This window comes from Mytilus edulis, chromosome 13 (genome assembly GCF_963676685.1).
Source record: "Mytilus edulis chromosome 13, xbMytEdul2.2, whole genome shotgun sequence".
Classification (NCBI taxonomy): domain Eukaryota; kingdom Metazoa; phylum Mollusca; class Bivalvia; order Mytilida; family Mytilidae; genus Mytilus; species Mytilus edulis.
The window spans coordinates 66,723,692-66,744,158 of NC_092356.1; the positions used below are offsets into that span (position 1 = coordinate 66,723,692).

At 33.2% G+C, this 20,467-nt stretch overlaps 1 protein-coding gene across 1 annotated transcript in view; it reads left to right on the top strand.

The window, feature by feature from the left end:
• Positions 1-1,151: 1,151 nt before the first annotated feature.
• LOC139500671 (uncharacterized) overlaps positions 1,152-20,467 on the top strand; it is a 30,937-nt gene continuing 11,621 nt past the window's right edge. Inside the window, exons 1-5 of the mRNA XM_071289460.1 lie at positions 1,152-1,179; positions 4,141-4,196; positions 12,265-12,334; positions 13,088-13,234; positions 20,194-20,346. Coding sequence (XP_071145561.1) covers positions 4,152-4,196; positions 12,265-12,334; positions 13,088-13,234; positions 20,194-20,346 — 415 coding nt within the window. The 5' untranslated portion in view covers positions 1,152-1,179; positions 4,141-4,151. The remainder of the gene's footprint in view (positions 1,180-4,140; positions 4,197-12,264; positions 12,335-13,087; positions 13,235-20,193; positions 20,347-20,467) is intronic.

Genomic DNA, 20,467 nt, shown 5'->3' on the forward strand with positions numbered 1-20,467 from the left:
TTTGGAATTTATTTTTGTGGGATTTCAACGAGACTGAAACACCGCTTCCCTTTTTAGTTTGATTTAAGAAATCTATTTACCTTGTGTCAAATAAAGTTTCAGCTGAAAAAATAAGATGTTTATCGAAGAGGGTCATTTAAATTATATGTTTGACTGGCTGAACCGTAAACCATTGCAAAGGCATATCTGTGTATACTTTCAAATAAGGAGAGACTCCCCCAACCACCACCACCACCACCACCACCACCATATCATGGTAGTTACTGAAACGATATGTATGTGTTTTAACTCAATCGTGGTTTTAGCTTCTTCGATACAAAAGTGTCGTCTGATGCCTCACTCCTTAGTTTGTAAATTTATATGTTTTTTGTCCTTCACCGAATAACAGTCAAACGATAGAGGAATTCCGTTTTTAAAAGAATTTAGAATTCCATCTGTAATGTATACATTTTCTTTGAAAACCAAGTACTTGTTTTTAAAGAGCTTTATAAGAAAAAAATATTATCGAACTGAAAAAAAAATACAAAAATTTGAGTTTAAATTAGATGTAAGGAAATCATGACTATTGTTAAAAACAGGGTTGGTTCTTAACAATTGTACAGAATAAAAACCAGTTAGAAGATTCGGTCTAAAATTGATCGACTTGTGAAAAATGGGTAAAGCGATTTTATCGCATATATTTTCACTCAAAATAACTTAGTCTATACCAGCAGCAAAATACGACCAAATAGGCTAACTAAAAAAGGGAATAAACGTATATGTCATTTAATCTTGGGTGGAGAGTTGTCTTGTTAGCAGACCATTTCTTTCTTTTATAAAGCTGCGTCACCTTTCATAGACCTGTTGTGAACAAAATTTTAGGCATTTCGGCTATCATTTTTATATGATGCAGGCAATTGTTTAAAATGTTATCCTTACATAAAACTTGGTCTCTAATGTGACTGATATAAATCATCCACAAAACAAGCGATAGTTGTACCAAGAAAGGTAAGCATTCTCGGTGTTAAGCATTTTCCTAGAAAAAGTCGTAGATATAGTGGTTTTTTTTCGTGTTTTTTTGCAAAAATAGTATTTGACCTATAATGTAGCGTCCACAGGTAATTATATATAATGGGTTATTTCTATTACCTTTTTATATTATTTCCGGCTTGATAAAACTTTTTTCAAGAAAGAAAGACGGTAAGCATTAGATAACCTTTGCTATTTTTATTTTTATATATATATATATATATATATATATATATATATATATATATATATTAATTTGTTGCCTAATCTATAAAATATATGATTCTATTTTTAGAATATTATTTATATATACAAACAGGATGTTTATATATGTATATTATATATTTCACCATATAAAATGGAATGCAACATAAACATTAATCCAAGCGTTACAGATTTACAACAAATGTAGATTGTCAGGATATGTATATATTAATTAGACAATATATGTATAGTGTCTTGAAATATGAAATTTATTTGTATGAGGCTTAGAAACGAGGGAAATGCGAGGTTCTACCGAGCATTTTCCCGTTTCGTGCCGAATACAAATAATTTTTATATTTCAAGACACTATACGTATATTGTTTTTATACTGAAATCGATAAAAAAAAAATTTAAAAAATAAAAATATGAAACAAATATTGTTAAAAAAAGTGTTTGGAATTTCCCTCTTGGGGTACCATTTTGGGGTATTTCCCTTTGAGCGTAGTCCAGGCGGTACAAAATTGACATTTTAAGGAATAAGACAGGGAAAATGAACTTCAATTAATATCATTCGATAAATCATGGTATATAAATTACCAATTTGAAGACATAACAAGTTAAAATTCATAAAAGTTTGACCATTGTTACTACACGTTGTCATGGTTGTGACGTGACGTTGTAAGTAGGCGGGGCTTATAGGTGAGTTGAGGTCATTGACGTATAAAGCTAACGTTTATACGTATAGCTTTATCTGTATAGTAAAATAGCTGATTGCAGTATAAAAAGAGGCAAATACTTTAAACAGATCACAAGAGAAAGCTGCACCAGTGTTATGACTATTGCATTTTTCTTTAATTATACAACACGAGAGTGAAATATTTATAGCACCTTAAATGATGTTAATAACTAATTTGTGTTTTTTTACATTTTCTTTGAAATCCTTTATTAGGAATACCTTCGATAATTTAAGACAATGAATGACAGTGAAATTTTCAATTTGACATAGCCATGATGGTTTTATTTGCTTTTAGTCTTGCTATGTCAAATTGAAAATTGTGTAACGCAAATGTTCCATTGCTCTCAGGTGTTTTTGTTCTCCTTCAAAATGAAGAGGTGTTTTATTCAACCTGACCATCACTTATAGTTAGTTTCCTTGTAGAAAGATTCTCCCAAAACAAAATTTCCTCAATGAAGGCGTTTAACCTATTCATTTTATAAATAATCAATGTACACATAGATTTTATTCAAATTTTCTTGAGAGTTGTTGAACATCCATGACATATGTAAACATCAGTTAATGGAACATTTGCTTGATAAAATAATGTGACGGAATTTTGACCTAGAACTGGTACAGATTATTATGTAGGTAGTTTTGGAGTACATCTATTTTCGTATTATGAAATAGCATTTGATTTCGTTTTTTTTTTGTGTTGATTTATTTTTAATTTGTTTTGTTTTGGTTTTCCGGGTTTTTTTTAGTGGGTCAATTTTAGCTAATAATAATAATAATAATAATAATAATAATAATAATAATAATAATAATAATAATAATAATAATAATAATAATAATAATAATAATAATAATAATAATAATAATAATAATAATAGTTAATCTGTATTTTATGTTTCCTATTTTTCTTTTTTTCACGTGTCTTTTCTTTGTTTTGTTTGCTTTGTTTTGTTTTCTTGTCTATATTTTTTTTCTCTTTTCAATTCTCTTTATTCTTTTTCTTGTATTTATTTCTTTTTTCTTTCACTATTCTTTTCTCTCGTCATGCTTTTTTTCATCTGTTGTATTTTCTTGCTCATTTAAAAAAATTACTTCCCTAACAAATTATACATTAAAAAAAATGTTCAATGATTTTTAGATAGATGACAGAGAATACATGTACAAAAACGTTTGGAATGATAATTAGTTATTGTTTGCTACTCATTGTTTGGTGGCCATGTGGATGGTGACAACACTGGGGTTGTGAGTTCGAAGATTAATGTTACTATTCTTTTGGTCACAAATCTCTCTCCGTGTTCTGGTATTTTGTCCTTTCAATAGTTGATTTTAATATTCCTTATAAAGGTTCATGTAAAAAAAACGCTTTATAAGCAGCACATATGGAGCAGGATCTGCTTACCCTTCCGGAGCACATGAGATCCCCCCTAGTTTTTTGGTGGGGTTCGTGTTGTTTATTCTTTAGTTTTCTATGTTGTGCCATGTGTGCTGTTGTTTGTTTGTCTTTTTCATTTTTACCCATGGCGTTGTCAGTTTATTTTAGATTTATGAGTTTGACTGTCCCCCTGTTATCTTTCGGTCCTCTTTTAGTATCATTTAATTTTCATAATAGTTATTCACCTTAAGTTTGGTGTAGATAACACAAAACATTCATTCCCTAATTTTTGAATTGTGGTTTGTAACATTTAGCGGCAAATATTATACATAAATCAAGCCCAACATTGCCATATATGCAAATTTGCTTTAACGAATTTTAGTTCTTCCCTCAGCAGGACTCGAACCCTATCATTTGACACATCGTGGCAACTAGGTTATCACTATGTTTAGCATGAATATTGGGGAATAATGTCCCGAGTAAAATTTTATATTGCACGAGCTTGCGAGTGCAATATATGTTCTACGAGGGACAATATTTCCCAATATTCATGTAATTACCCTTTTATTGTATAGATTGTAAGATTTTGTTCTTGGTGCCGTCATGAATTTTGAAGATTTATGGCACTAGTGCAATATTAGAATTTATTGCACGCTAATTTTTGGTTAATTTCTGTGGAAAATATTATATAGCTATGCAATAGTATGTTATTATGACTAATTGACAAGCCTTACACACACCAGGCAAGTTGAATCATTTTAAATAAATGTTATCAATTTTATTTGGCACAGCTTATCATATCATTCCCCTTTATTTATTTTTGTAGGAGTGGATACAATGCTGATAATATATTTAACGGTGATCTATAGTTGTATTGGTTCTGTAAGTAATCATGTATTACTAATAAAAAAAATATAAATAATCATAACCAAATTTGTCAAAAAACTCTATAAGGGAACATATTGTAAGTTATCTAATTGACTAAAGTGTTTCTATTCGTGTACAGATATACCATTTATGGCTTGTAATATATATAACGTGGACGTGAGCATTGATTGTGTTCAGTGACAAATACTTCATCTATATTCATGACGAGATCAAATTTACAAGTTTGTATGAGGCTTATTAAAAGTAACTTATAGGTAGTTGAAATATAAAAACAAATTTACTGATCATTATGTAACAGTGGAAAGTTTAGCGGCCAATAAAAAAAAATCTCCTGAAACTATAATAAATTGAAACTCTTTAATGTCTGTCACCTTCCTCTCTAGAACGTTATTCATGCTGAATTAATATGAAAACTTATTGTTGTATACCATAAAAACTGAGAAAACATAGGTGAAAACAGAATTGCGATATACTATAATAAGTACCTTATGTTATAAGTATCTGTACAAAGTCAGGATATTTATCAAATGTACCAGGATTATAATTTAGTACAACAGACGAGCGTTTCGTCTACATAAGACTCATTAGTGACGCTCATTTATAAAGCCAAACAAGTACAAAGTTAAAGAGCATTTAGGACTAAAAATTCCAAAAAGTTGTGCCAAATACGGCTAAGGTAATCTATGTCTGGGATAAGAAAATCCTTAGTTTTTAGAAAAAATCAAAGTTTTGTAAGCAGGAAATTTGTAAAAATGACCACATTATTGATATTTATGTCAACACCGAAGCGTTGACTACTGGGCTGGTGATACCATCGGGGACGAAACGTCCACCAGCAGTGGCATCGACCCGATGGTGTAAATAGTTATCAAAGGAGCCTGTATTTCAGTGTCTGTAGTTTGTTGATATGCAATGCATGTCAAATTTTTTTTTTCGTTTATTGTCTTTTACATAAAACAGGCCGTTCGGTTTTTTTTATCATTTGAATTGTTTCTCATTTGTAATTGTTGGGCCTGACTACGGTTTGGGTTTTTCTCTTTGTTGTACGGTGACTTATTGTTGTTCACTTCTATGTCATTTGATCTATTGTGGAGATTTGTCTAATTGTCAATCATACCACATCTTCTTATTCTTGTATTCGTTTTACAAAAAGTGACTTCGATGCAGAGTTGTTATTTTGGTACTCATACCGCATCTTCTTTTATATATGTATATATAGAGATTAATACATGGCCTTTTCCATATCGGCCCGGGTATCATCCCGAGACGATATAGAAAAGGCCATGTATTAATCTCTTTATCATATACTTCCGACAATTGTATTATGTATGGCAAATAAACAAATAAAACAACTTAATCAGTCAAAAACTTAGTTAAATTATGAAATACACTATATTTGTCCAACAATAGAATCACTACCTCCATATTTATAGCATTTCCTATAGCGGCATTTTAAAACATTAAACATTTGGAAGAGTTTCATGATCATTATTACTATACTCCCTGTTTATTGTACTATAAAATAATTACTAAATGTCAATGGTATTTATTAGCAAGTACTAAACTAACATCAGTTTAAAAATCTAACTCATTGGATTTAGCCATGTTAATTCTGTTTTCAATAACAGCTGGTTCTGTACAAACAGATTTATCAATGGATCAAACATGCAAATACACTTTATCGCTATCTGTACGTCATTACTGAACATCACAAATGTTCCGTCAATTTTGACGTCATCATAAAAAATATCTGACGTCACAATGGTAAAGCAAACAAACGATATCGTAGGTAACTTGCACGAGAGGCACTATTTTGGGTTTTGTGCACGAGATGCCCCAAATATGGGTTATCAGCTCGGGTGGGCAATTATGCCTTGTGTACTTCCGTTCATTACACATATGCAAAAGCTATCATATCAATGCTATTAAAACGTCGCGTACGGTGTTGGTGTTAGTTTTGGTAACGTTAGTTTAATGTTATTTTACATTCCTTGTATAAATAACGTCGTACTTTTTTCATTTCGTGCAGCTCAATCATACAGCATAATTTATATAAGCGGTTTGCTTGACTTGCTACGTATAGAACTGAAATGCAAAAGCGGCACATATCTTTTAAGTACAGTTAAATTAAAACAGAAAAATAATATTTATTTAAATTAGTATCCCCTTGGAGCAAAGGTATTTTCTCATTCTTTTGATTAAAACAGCATATTTAAAAAAGAAGTTTAAACCACTGTCTTTTCTGTTGCTTTTTATTTTAGTTTAAACATATTTATTTATAGTGGATTGGGAAACAAGTTATTATTACTTATATTAATCCGTTTCCACTTTGAGGGTGCGAGTGCTTCCTTGTAGCCTTAGCCTTTGCTCTTTTCGAAATCTATAAGGCTGACTTTTACGTGCAAGAGATATTGCTCTCTTTTAACACGGTTCAGTCATTTATCGCCCCCTTCCGACGGACTATCATTGTTTCACAAGACCATCATACTCGCAAATGGTTTCAAGGGCTTATTCTTTTATCCGCTTTTGATAATTTCCGAATAAAGATTTATTTAGTTGAATCGGTTTTTTTTCATCGCATGTATTAAATGTTAAAAGAATCAACAGTTGAAAGCAAATCCAAAATTAACAACAATAAAAATAATTTAATCAAATTTGCCAATTTCATCAACAAAAACTACTAGGGGACATTTTAGCGCAGGATCAATCCGTTCAGCTGTATTTTCGATAGCCCATTTTAGCGACAACTTTCCTAGTTGAATAATACTAAAACCACGAGCATTAATTTATGCTGGCTTAATATTAAAGTTGTATGTATATATATATATGTGTTTACTTTGGTTCATCATGAAAATAAAAGTAATTCTATAGTTGTCCCTCAGCTATTTTTATATACGTTTGTCTTGATACTATCATCAAATTGCAAACAACAACGTATATAAAAATACAATGTATAGACGAATGTGCACCACAATCTAGACAAGATAAAGAGAAAAAGCAGTTCCTACTGAAACTTTATGAACAGTATTGTACAGGGGGTTCCAGGCTATAAAGGACTTTTAAAAGAGGGACGAAAAATAAAGATTTCTCTAAAATGTCCTACCAATGCGCTAAAATGTCCGCCGCCGAAACAGATATAGATATTTATTTTAATTTGATTCGATAACAATCTGTTAAGATATTGTATCAAAAAAACAAATTATAAAAAAAGTTATGGTTTTCAAGATATTTGCTACAGAAGTCTTTGAGGGCCATGCAAATTTACTAGATATAACAAATTATGATAATTTGAAATAAAAATTTATAACTTTGATATATCAGATCCCTTTTGCACTGATTGTGCATGTTTTTTCTCTTCTAGATCTCGTGCATGGGTCTTTGTTTTTAATAAAAAGTGTTCAAACAAAATAAATGTTGAAAAAAATATATTAAGAAAATTGCAAGGATGAACTTAAGGATGTTTCATAAATCCTTGTATGTGCCCATCGAAATTGATAATGAAGCATATGCCAGGATTTTGAGGAAGGCGAAGCATTTGTTTTATCCTTGCATGTTCCTATGTCCCTAGAAACACATTATCCATTCTTTTTGATTTGAAAATGTGCAATATAAATTAATCCTTTTTCTATTATAATCGTTCGTTCTAAGACACCAGGTCCCATGTACTGAATAGAGAACGTTCAAACTAGTCCCCCAAACTGCCTCAAATAATAGATAAAAGGGGAGGGAGAGGGTTTCAGAAACATTAAACCTGTTAAGAAAGTTTTGAATAAGCATTCAATGACATATTTGTCGCTGGACGTCAGATAAACAATGAATCAATACACACATAAATGCGCCAATTTGGGTTACGCAATGTTCCAATCAATCTCGTTATTATAATTAAATCATACTATTGGTAGAGAAATTCACAATTTGTTATTTCTAATTGATAAGTACCGATTATCAGGTTATCTGCATGTTGATATCGTAAAATATCAGCTGCGAGACATAATATGAAGCTTTTTGTCGAGTGAGCGTAGCGAACGAGATCAAAAAGCCTTCATATAATGTCAAGCAGCTGATATTTTACAATATCAATATGCAGATAATCTGATAATCGATTTATCGGGCTATATTTGCGTATTTCAGAAGTGTTTTCTTTGTTTCACCAGCACACAAAAGATGACTTGATAAGTTCGGGTCAAAGTTATTAACGTCGGTTCAAACATTATGACGTCGCTGATATGTCCGGGTCAAAGTTATTAAGGCCGGGTCAACGTATTTGACGTCACAAAGACATGATACGGAATAATATTAAGAGCTGAACAGAGTGATATAGACAGTGGGACGACCGATAATTTGTTATATCAAATTGATAATCTGTTATATCAAATTGATGATTTGTTATATCAAATTGATAATTTGTTATATCAAATTGATAATTTGTTATATCAAATTCATAATCTGTAATATCAAATTCATTATTCAAATTGGAAAAAGTTAATTAGCATAGTACGTAAAGGCTTCCGTAATTTGCGACGTTAGGCACTACATGTCAAGGTTTACAGAACGTAACGTCAAAACAAGTAAAAAAGCATGGTGTGACATTATGACTATACAAAAGTAGTCGCTGAGTGTGTCGATAATACTTCCGACATGTGATCGAAAATGGGTTCAAAAAAATTCCTGAGCAGTAGATTTTAATGTTATATAGTATTTTTTGAGCTCTTATAATTTCAAATCTTCCCCCTCCAAAACTGTATAATATAACTTATCATACTTGTAACAAAAATGTAAAAAACGGCGTTTTGTGACATTTTGACTAGACAAAAACAAAAAGATCGCGTTTATTTTTTTTTCAATAATTTCTCTTAAAACTTCGACACATTTTTTTTCATACACTTAACAAAAATGTTTTCACGTTTGAATAAAATTTCATATCGTAGAAAAGACTGCAACTGCCTCTTACTTTTCATAAGACACTTAACAAATACGCCAAAACGTCAGAAAACGGCGAGTGTGACATTTCAACGGATTTAATAAAATGAACAATTTAGGACATAATTTAAACAATACCTACTAATTAAATACATAGAAAGTTGTATATTTATTGTATAATTTTGACACAGGAAGGATGGATATGTAAATTCTGGTTTGGATCTGCAGCATTCGTTCGAATTTTGAAGAGCTCCAAAAAAAAAATCGAGATTTGGGTTTTGTGACAGAAACACAAATTTCAAAAAATCATCAGTAATTCTGCCACGATCTTTTGAAATGTTGTAACAAAACTTTTTATTTTTTTTCCTTATTATATACGGAATAAAAAGATGTATCAATTTCGGAATAATCTATTTGAATTACCTTTTAAAATCACTTTTAACTTCACCCCTATCCATATTTTTTTGCTATTTTCGGCTTGACAACAAAACAAAGTGAACTTTATGTCCTGGTCAGACGCGTCCAGTTAACGATGACGTCATCAATAAAACATACACCATTAACACCAAAGACTACTCTTGCTAGGAGTACAATTTGTTTTTAATAAGTTTTAAAAATGACAAGAATAACTTTAAAGCAACGCTGATCATATGTCGCGGTGTTACTTGTCTACACGCTCAAAATCAGTATTATTAGGGATCATTCGAGTAACAAAGTGAATAAAAGTATTGATTTTAAGGCATATTTCATTTCTAATTTTAATTACGCACATTTTGATATATACATTTATATACTTATCAATTCCGAAACTTATAACAAATGCAATAAAGGCGAACTGGAAAGCAAAACCCTCATTATCACCAACACCGTACGCGACGTCTAAGTATATGATAAATATATATATATATCTGCTTTTATTGTGTGCTGTTAAATCAATGTCACAGGATAGGGGAGGTTGAGCGCTCACAAACATGTCTAACCCAGCAACAGTATGTACGTGCCTGTCCCAAGTCAGGAGCCTGTAGTTCAGTGATACTCGTTGGTTTATATCTGTCATATTTGATTTTTGTAAATGGATTTGTTATAGATTAAGCCGTTATTTTCCTCAATGGAACTGTTTCATATTTTTCATGTTGGGGCCTTTTATAGCCGACCATATGGTATGGATTTTTTTTTTTCATTATTGAAGACAGTACGGTATTCTATAATTGCTTACATTCCATAAATTTGAACTTTGGTTGAAAGTTGGCAATCATACCACAAATTCTTATTTTTATATTGATATGATCATGATATACATTTACTTGTTGAACTTCTCTAATGCGTGGTTAAAACGGTAAGAAAAACCAGGCGTTTCCATATAAACAGGAAAGTTTCGTTTTCTTTCATGCTTTCGTGTCCGTATTATTTAGTCATAGTTTCAGTCTTCTTTACATGCTAATAACAGTGACACGAGTGAGTGATACGATAATAATATTATGATAATGCATATTGCTTAATCTTGATAAAATAGATTAATATGGAATATAATTCACAATCTTCCGCGTTCTTTACATAAAACCAATATACCATTATAATTGAAAGCTTTTTCGGTCATTTCGTGGATCAGTGAACAAGGTTATGGTTTCATGGTCAAGTCCAATATGTCTACTATATTTGTTGTAAAGTATTATTGTAAGGTGATTATGTCCAACTGGCAGGTGTCATCTGTTCGTGACCTCATTTTCATGGTTCAGTGGTTAATGTTAAGTAAACAATAGGTCAACTACATTTAATGCATATATTGATTGTGAAGTGTACATGTCTGTCTGGTATATTTCATCTGATCTTGACCTCATATTTATGATTCATTGATAAATGTTAGGTTTTCCTGATAAGGTTTGTATCTTAGAAAATATAAGCAAAAGGTCAACTGTTTTTGGTGTATGGAATGATTGTAAGGTATGCACGTATTTCCGGTTTAGTTTTTCTGACTATGACGTCATTACCTTGGATCATGCTAGATTTATGAGATATATGTAGTAAAGCTTTATATTTCGGACTTCAACATAAAATTAATGATCAATTAAGCAGGCGGGACATTTCAACGTATGCACTTTTAATTGTTTGTTGAGGGTTGATATTTTGAATGGTATTCATCAAGATCTCATGTTTCACTGATCATTCAACGCTGTTCTCATATAAGAGGGTCTAATGGGGGATCTTACTTCTTTAATTTTGTAAATCATGTTATCTCTATTCTTTATAGCTTTTACCCATGGCTCTTTATTTTTACTATTTTAGCACATCACTATATACCTTTATCTTATTTTTTATTGCCTCCTTTTCTCTTTTCTTTATGTTATGGATATTTTTCTGTGTTGCTTATTTCGGATTAAGAATTAAAAAATTAAAGTAAAGAAAAATATTGCATACAAAATATGCGTAAATTTCTAGACGAAGCAGCAGTTATGCTTAAGAAACAACTTTTACGCGGTAATCTTTAGCTACAATGACTGGTTTCAATTTTTGTATGAAAGTCAGGATTTTTTTTTTAAAGCAATTTCATTTTATTATATATGACAGTTCTTTTGTCTTCGTTTGATGTTTGTGATTTTGTCATTTGATAATAATTTAATTTTGGATGTAACGCATCTTCTGATTAGCTGACGTTATTTTGTTATGAGCCCATAGACATAATTTAGTCATGTGACCGTGACGTAATCAACGTTTTTTCATGGTTTTCTACGGTTCAAAATTTCACTAGAAAAAGGCGAACTATATACTACTTTAAACATACTTGATTGTCAGAAAAAAACCAATAATGCACACACTATTAACTGATGAGGTTTTATCCAACGATCTACTGACCAAATGGTATTTTTCGCTAAGCTATAATGGTGACATACAGTTAGATCTTTGTTTATTTTTCACTAAGCTATAATGGTGACATACAGTTAGATCTTTGTTTATTTTTCACTAAGCTATAATGGTGACATACAGTTAGATCTTTGTTTATTTTTCACTAAGCTATAATGGTGACATACAGTTAGATCTTTGTTTATTTTTCACTAAGCTATAATGGTGACATACAGTTAGATCTTTGTTTATTTTTCACTAAGCTATAATGGTGACATACAGTTAAATCTTTGTTTATTTTCAGGTTTATTTGGATTATATATATTACAAGAATTTAGATCGTAAATGTTTGCCGTACTATGACTGCCCTCCTGGTAAGTTTCTATCAATTTCCAAATGGTCTTAATCCTGTTTCATATTTTATGACGCCTGCAATGTAGACAGTTATAAATATAGGAAAATTTCAGGACAACCAAACATCAGTACAAAAAAAATGTATTGAAATAAACATGCATGATCGTTTAGGCATTTATTATCAATAAATTATTTCAAACGTTGACTCTTCTTTGGTATCGTCTTATGAACACAATATAATATGTTCCTAAGACCATCTTTTTAAACATCCTTAAGGTTCGTGTGTTCGGCTTTTAATGTTACTTATGAAGGTGGATCAAGAGGGCCGTTTCGTACACAAACAATTTATAGAGTAGTGTTTTCATTTTGCAAAGATTAACCTCATGATGTATTAGTATATATACCATGTTTATTCATAACAGATGTTGGACTAATGTGTCTGAGCATAAAGCTGATCTAGTGGAAACCGAAGACATATACCTACAATATTATTATTTACATTTTAACATGTGTGAAGGAAACACTTATTTACTTTACATTATAACATGCACTATAAGGAAAATGATTATTTTATGTTTAGATTTTTTTCATTATCGTTTTGAACTGTTCAGTACTATAACCAGGTTATACTAAATTCTTTCTAGTCATGAAATACAAAATGCATCTCCTTCATTGATTTCAAATATTCGACACTAAGCATTCCTTATAAAGTTAAACACAGAAAAGTGATTAAGACGCGTGAATTTGTAAGTTATTGTTTTTATTTGTTACAGGTCATGAAATTCTGCCATGTTCGGAGAACTTTCAAAGGGATATATGTCATAAATGCAATAAAGGATATAAGCAGCCTGATCTTATTTCCTCTTCCGAGAGAAATAAAACTTCATGTTTTAAACCTACCTCTACATGTTTAGCTCACGGTACGTACACAGTGTTACTATACGTAAACATGTCACTATGAAGAGCTCACGGTACGTAAGCATTGTTACTATGTAGAGCTCATTGTACGTAAGCAGTGTTACTATGTAGAGCTCATTGTACGTAAACAGTATTACTATGTAGAGCTCACGGTACGTAAGCAGTATTACTATGTAGAGCTGACGGTACGTAAACAGTGTTACTTTATAGAGTCCACGGTAAGTAAACAGTGTAACTATGTAGAACTCACAGTACGCAAACAGTGTTACTATGTACAGCTCACGGTACGTAAACAGTGTTACTACGTAGAGCTGACGGTACGTAAACAGTGTTACTTTGCAAAGCTCACGGAAGGTAAACAGTGTTACTATGTAGAGCTGACGGTACGTAATCAGTTATACTATGTACAGCTCGCGGTACGTAAACAGTGTTACTATTTCGAGCTCACTGTACGTAAGCAGTGTTACCTTGTAGAGCTCACGATACGTAAACAGTGTTGCTATGTAGAGCTCACACTACGTAAACAACGTTACTTTGTAGAGTTCACGGTACGTAAACAGTGTTACTTTGTAGAACTCATGGTACGAAAACAGTACTACGATGTAGAGCTCACAGTATGTAAACACTGTTACCTTGTAGAGCTCACGGTACGGTACGTACACAGTAGTACTATGTAGAGTTCACGTTACGTAAACAGTGGTACTATGTAGAACTGACGGTACGTAAACAGTGTTACTATGTAGAGCTCACGGTACGTAAACAGTGTTAATTTGTAGAGCTCATGGTACGTAAACAGTGTTACAACGAGAGCTCACGGTAAGTAAACAGTGTTACCTTGTAGAGCCCATGTTACGAAAACAGTGTTACCTTGTAGAGCATATGGTACGTAAACAGTGTTACTATGGAGAGCTCATGGTACGTAAACTAGGTTACTATGAAGAGCTGACCGTACGTAAACAGTGTTACTTTTTAGAGCTCACTGTACGTAGACAATGTAACTATATAGAGCTAACGGTACGTAAACAGTGTTAATATGTACAGTTCACGTTACGTAAACTGTGTTACTATGTAGAACTCACGGTACGTAAACAGTATTACTTTGTAGAGTTCACAGTACGTAAACAGTGTTACTATGTAGAGCTGACGGTACGTAAACATTTTTAATATGTAGAGTTCACGGTACGTAAACAGTGTTACTATGTAGAGCTGACGTTACGTAAATAGTTTTGCTATGTAGAGCTAAATAACGTTACTTTGTAGAGCTCACGGTACGTAAACAGTGTTACTTTGTAGAACTCATGGTACGAAAACAGTACTACGATGTAGAGCTCACAGTATGTAAACACTGTTACCGTGTAGAACTCACGGTACGGTACGTACACAGTAGTACTATGTAGAGCTCACGTTACGTAAACAGTTGTACTATGTAGAATTGACGGTACGTAAACAGTGTTACTATGTAGAGCTCACGGTACGTAAACAGTGTTAATTTGTAGAGCTCATGGTACGTAAACAGTGTTACTACGAGAGCTCACGGTAAGTAAACAGTGTTACCTTGTAGAGCTCATGGTACGAAAACAGTGTTACCTTGTAGAGCATATGGTTCGTAAACAGTGTTACTATGGAGAGCTCCTGGTACGTAAACTAGGTTACTATGAAGAGCTGACCGTACGTAAACAGAGTTACTTTTTAGAGCTCACGGTACGTAGACAATGTAACTATATAGAGCTGACGGTACGTAAACAGTGCTAATATGTACAGTTCACGTTACGTAAACCGTGTTACTATGTAGAACTCACGGTACGTAAACAGTGTTACTTTGTAGAGTTCACGGTACGTAAACAGTGTTACTATGTAGAGCTGACGGTACGTAAACATTTTTAATATGTAGAGTTCAAGGTACATAAACAGTGTTACTATGTAGAGCTGACGTTACGTAAACAGTGTTACTATGTAGAACTCACGGTACGTAAACAGTGTAACTTTGTAGAGCTCACGGTATGTAAACAGTGTTACTTTGTAGAACTCACGGTACGTAAACAGGGTTACTATGTAGAGCTGACGTTACGTAAACCGTGTTACTATGTAGAACTCACGGAACATAAACAGTGTTACATTTTAGAACTCACTGTACGTAAACAGTGTTACTTTGTAGAACTCACGGTACGTAAACAGTGTTACTATGTAGAGCTGACGGTACGTAAACATTGTTTATATTTAGAGCTCATCGTACGTAAACAGTGTTACTTTGTAAAACTCACGGAACGTAAACAGTGTTACTATGTAGAGCTAACGGAACGTAAACAGTGTTAATATGTAGAGCACATGGTACGTTAACAGTGTTAATATGTAAAGCTCATGGTACGTAAACAGTGTTAATATGTAGAGATCATGGCACGTAAACAGTGTTGATATGTAGAGCTCATGGTAAGTAAACAGTGTTACTATGTAGAGCTCATAGTAAGTAAACAGTTTTACTGTGTAGAGCTCATGGTACGTAAACAGTGTTACTATTTAGTTACTATGTAGAGCTCACGGTACGTTAACAGTGTTACTTTATACCGCTCACGGTACGTAAACAGTGTTACCTTGTAGAGCTCTGGTTACGTAAACAGTATTACTATGTAGAGTTAACGGTACGTAAACAGTGTTACCTTGTGGAACTCACGGTACGTAAACAGTTCTACTATGTAGAGCTCACGGTACGTAAACACTGTTACCTTGTAGAGCTCACGGTACGGTACGTACACAGTAGTACAATGTAGAGCTCACGTTACGTAAACAGTTGTACTATGTAGAATTGACGGTACGTAAACAGTGTTACTATGTAGAGCTCACGGTACGTAAACAGTGTTAATTTGTAGAGCTCATGGTACGTAAACAGTGTTACTACGAGAGCTCACGGTAAGTAAACAGTGTTACCTTGTAGAGCTCATGGTACGAAAACAGTGTTACCTTGTAGAGCATATGGTTCGTAAACAGTGTTACTATGGAGAGCTCATGGTACGTAAACTAGGTTACTATGAAGAGCTGACCGTACGTAAACAGTGCTACTTTTTAGAGCTCACGGTACGTAGAAAATGTAACTATATAGAGCTGACGGTACGTAAACAGTGTTAATATGTACAGTTCACGTTACGTAAACCGTGTTACTATGTAGAACTCATGGTACGTAAACAGTGTTACTTTGTAGAGTTCACGGTACGTAAACAGTGTTACTTTGTAGAGCTGACGGTACGTAAACATTTTTAATATGTAGAGTTCACGGTACGTAAACAGTGTTACTATGTAGAGCTGACGTTACGTAAACCGTGTTACTATGTAGAACCCAAGGATACGTAAACAGTGTAACTTTGTAGAGCTCACGGTACGTAAACAGTGTTTCTTTGTAGAACTGTCGGTACGTAAACAGTGTTACTATGTAGAGCTGACGTTACGTAAACCGTGTTACTATGTAGAACTCACGGAACGTAAACAGTGTTACTTTTTATAACTCACGGCACGTAAACAGTGTTACTTTGTAGAACTCACGGTACGTAAACAGTGTTACTATGTAGAGCTGACGGTACGGAAACATTGTTAATATGTAGAGCTCATTGTACGTAAACAGTGTTACTTTGTAGAACTCACGGAACGTAAACAGTGTTACTATATAGATCTAACGGAACGTAAACAGTGTTAATATGTAAAGCTCATGGTACGTGAACAGTGTTAATATGTAGAGATCATGGCACGTAAACAGTGTTAATATGTAGAGCTCATGGTAAGTAAACAGTGTTACTATGTAGAGCTCATGGTAAGTAAACAGTGTTACTGTGTAGAGCTCATGGTACGTTAACAGTGTTACTTTATACCGCTCACGGTACGTAAACAGTGTTACCTTGTAGAGCTTTGGTTACGTAAACAGTATTACTATGTAGAGCTAACGGCACGTAAACAGTGTTACCTTGTGGAACTCATGGGACGTAAACAGTGTTACTATGTAGAACTCACGGTACGTAATCAGTGTTACAACGTAGAGATCACGGTAAGAAAACAGTGTTACTTTGGAGAGCTTGCGGTACGTAAACAGTGTTACTTTGTAGAGCTCATTGGACGTTAGCAGTGTTACTATGTAGAACTCACAGTCCGTAAACAGTGATACTATATAGAGTTCATGGAACGTAAGCAGTGTTTCTATGTAGAGCTCACGGTACGTAACCAGTGTTAATTTAAAGAGCCAATGGAACGTAAGCAGTGTAACTATGTAAAACTCACGGTACGTAGACAGTGTAACTATGTAGAACTTATGGTACGTAAACAGTGTAACTATGTAGAGCTCACGATACGCAATGAGTGATATTATGTAGAGCTCATGGTACGTAAGCAGTGTTACTATGTAGAGCTCATGGGACGTAAACAGTGTTACTATGTAGAGCTTACGGTAAGTAGTCAGTGGAACTATGTAAAACTCACGGTACGTAGACAGTGTAACTATGTAGAACTTACGGTACGTAAACAGTGTAACTATGTAGAGCTCACGATACGCAATGAGTGATATTATGTAGAGCTCACGGTATGTAAACAGTTTAAATATGTACAGCTCACGGTATGTAAACAGTGTTAATTTGTATAGCTCACGTTAAGTAATCAGTGTTTTATGTAGAGCTCATTAAACGTAGCCAGTTTACTATGTAGAGCTCACGGTACGTGAGCAGTGTTACTATGTAGAGCTCACGGTACGTTAACATTGTACTATGTAGAGCTCACGGTAAATAATCATTGTTACTATTTAGAGCTCGCGGAACGTAATCACTGTTACTACGTTGAGTTCACGGTACATAAACAGTGTTACTATGTAGAGCTCACGATACGCAATGAGTGATATTATGTAGAGCTCATGGTACGTAAGCAGTGTTACTATGTAGAGCTCATGGTACGTAAACAGTGTTACTATGTAGAGCGTACGGTAAGTAGTCAGTGGTACTATGTAGAGCTCATAGAACCTAAGCAGTGTTACTATGTAGAGCTCACGGTACGTCAACAGTGTAACTATGTAGAGCTCATGGTACGTAAACAGTGTAACTATGTATAGCTCATGGAACGTAAGCAGTGTTACTATGTTTATCTCATGGTGCATAAAGAGTGCTACTTTGTAGAGCTCATGGTACGTAAACAGTGTTACTATGTAGAGCTCATGGAACGTAAGCAGTGTTACTATGTTTAGCTCACGGTGCATAAACAGTGTTACTTTGTAGAGCTCATGGTACGTAAACAATGTTACTATGTAGAGCTCACCATATGTAAACAGTGTAACTATGTAGAGCACACGGTACGTAATCAGTGTTACTATGTAGAGCTCACGGTACGTTAACAGTTTAACTATGTAGAGCACACGATACGTAATCAGTGTTACAATGTAGCCAAAAAAGGTCAAAGAATTATAACTTCCTTAACAGACATATATTACCGCCTATACATTACGGTTTTTTTTTTCATTATTAAAGGTCATAATGTTGCTTATAGTTGCTTACAACTACTCCATTTCAACTTTGGTTGATAGTTGTCTCGGCGGTTATCATACATCTCCTAATTTCTAATTGAAATTTAACGAAAAGTAACGATAACTATACTCGGAAAAAATCAACACTTTATGTTACGTTGAAAAAATCCTGTGAGTAGAACAAATGTACAAACATACGGAAATTTTGGTTGATATTTGTCTCATCGGCAATCATACATCTCCTTATTTTTAAATGAAATTTAATGAAAAAATAACCAAACTATGCTCTGATAAAAAGCACTTTATGGTTCGTGGGCAAACCAATCGGACATAGCAACCCTGTGAGTTAACCAAATGTACAAACATACGCAAATTAGTATCTATATGAGCTTTTTAAACCTTACACAATAATAGAAGATCGATAGAAGAGATCAAAACCAACGCGAAAACTATCGTTTGAAGACAAATTTACTCATCAAGGGTTCATACAATTAACGTTACTAAAACCGGACCTAATCAGGTGCAATATGTGAATAAATGTCCTGTTTGACATATAATTAAAGTAACTCTTTTTAATCAGTCCAAAAATAATGTATAGTCCGTGACAAGTTGTATGGTGTAGGTTTCGGAAGCAACAACAATGTCAAAACTGTAATATCATTGTATCACATGTATAGAAGGAACATACAATAACAGTAATTAGAGACAAATAAAGGCAACAGTCGTATACCGATGTTCAAAACTCATAAATCGATAGAAAAAAAACAATCCGGGTCACAAACCATTACAAAACATTAACCATAAAAAAAACCATCAAATTAAACTAAATTACCTATTTCAGATCACACATTTTTCCAAAATTCAAAATCAAACACTGTATATTAGTTAGCTAAGAGATTTATAATATTCAAATTTTCTTTACAAGTAATTATAACAATAAGCGATATCGGCAGACAAAATCACCATGTACTTAATGGATGTCCCCCTTATTTACAGCCAATGATAGTTTTATAATAATGTTGGCATAAGTTAAAGTATATGTATAAATACGCAATGACATACAATTCAAAACACATGACTGTGCAGAATATATAAACGACATCCAACTACAGAAATAACCCTAACATATGCACCTGCAGACAAACTAAACAATATTTTAACCTATGTCACACATCGTCATTGTAGAGACTATCATCAACGTTAACTTCTTCAAACAACTAATAGATAAAGATTTTTAATGAGATTACTTTTAAGACGAAAAAATATTTTCTCTGATGAACATTTAAAAGTTTTAATAGAAATTAAGAAAAAACGATAACATAAATCTTTTACATTACAGTCAACACTCAAAAATGGTGTATAGACTCTATTTTGTATGCAACCATTTGTTTTTCGCTTATCTCATAATAGAAGCATCCGTCCACGATGGTTTACAGCTTGTTTAATTTTAATGTAATGTCTGGTGTTTATTTACAACAGATATAACGTACAGCCGACATAAACATGAAAATCCTTTCTGTGACAATTTAAGTGGATGTAAATGTCGTACCGATTTGTGTTACTATGGTGACCCATGTCTGTGTACCATGAAAAATGGGTGTGGAATAGATAAAACTTTGACAGATTCAGGAGGTATGTATAAACTTAAAATTACTAGAATGTCATGACTAACAAAGAAAAAGACAAACAGACAAATATTAGATGCAAGAAATAACACAAGACTAAGCAACACGAACCCAACCAAAAAAATGGG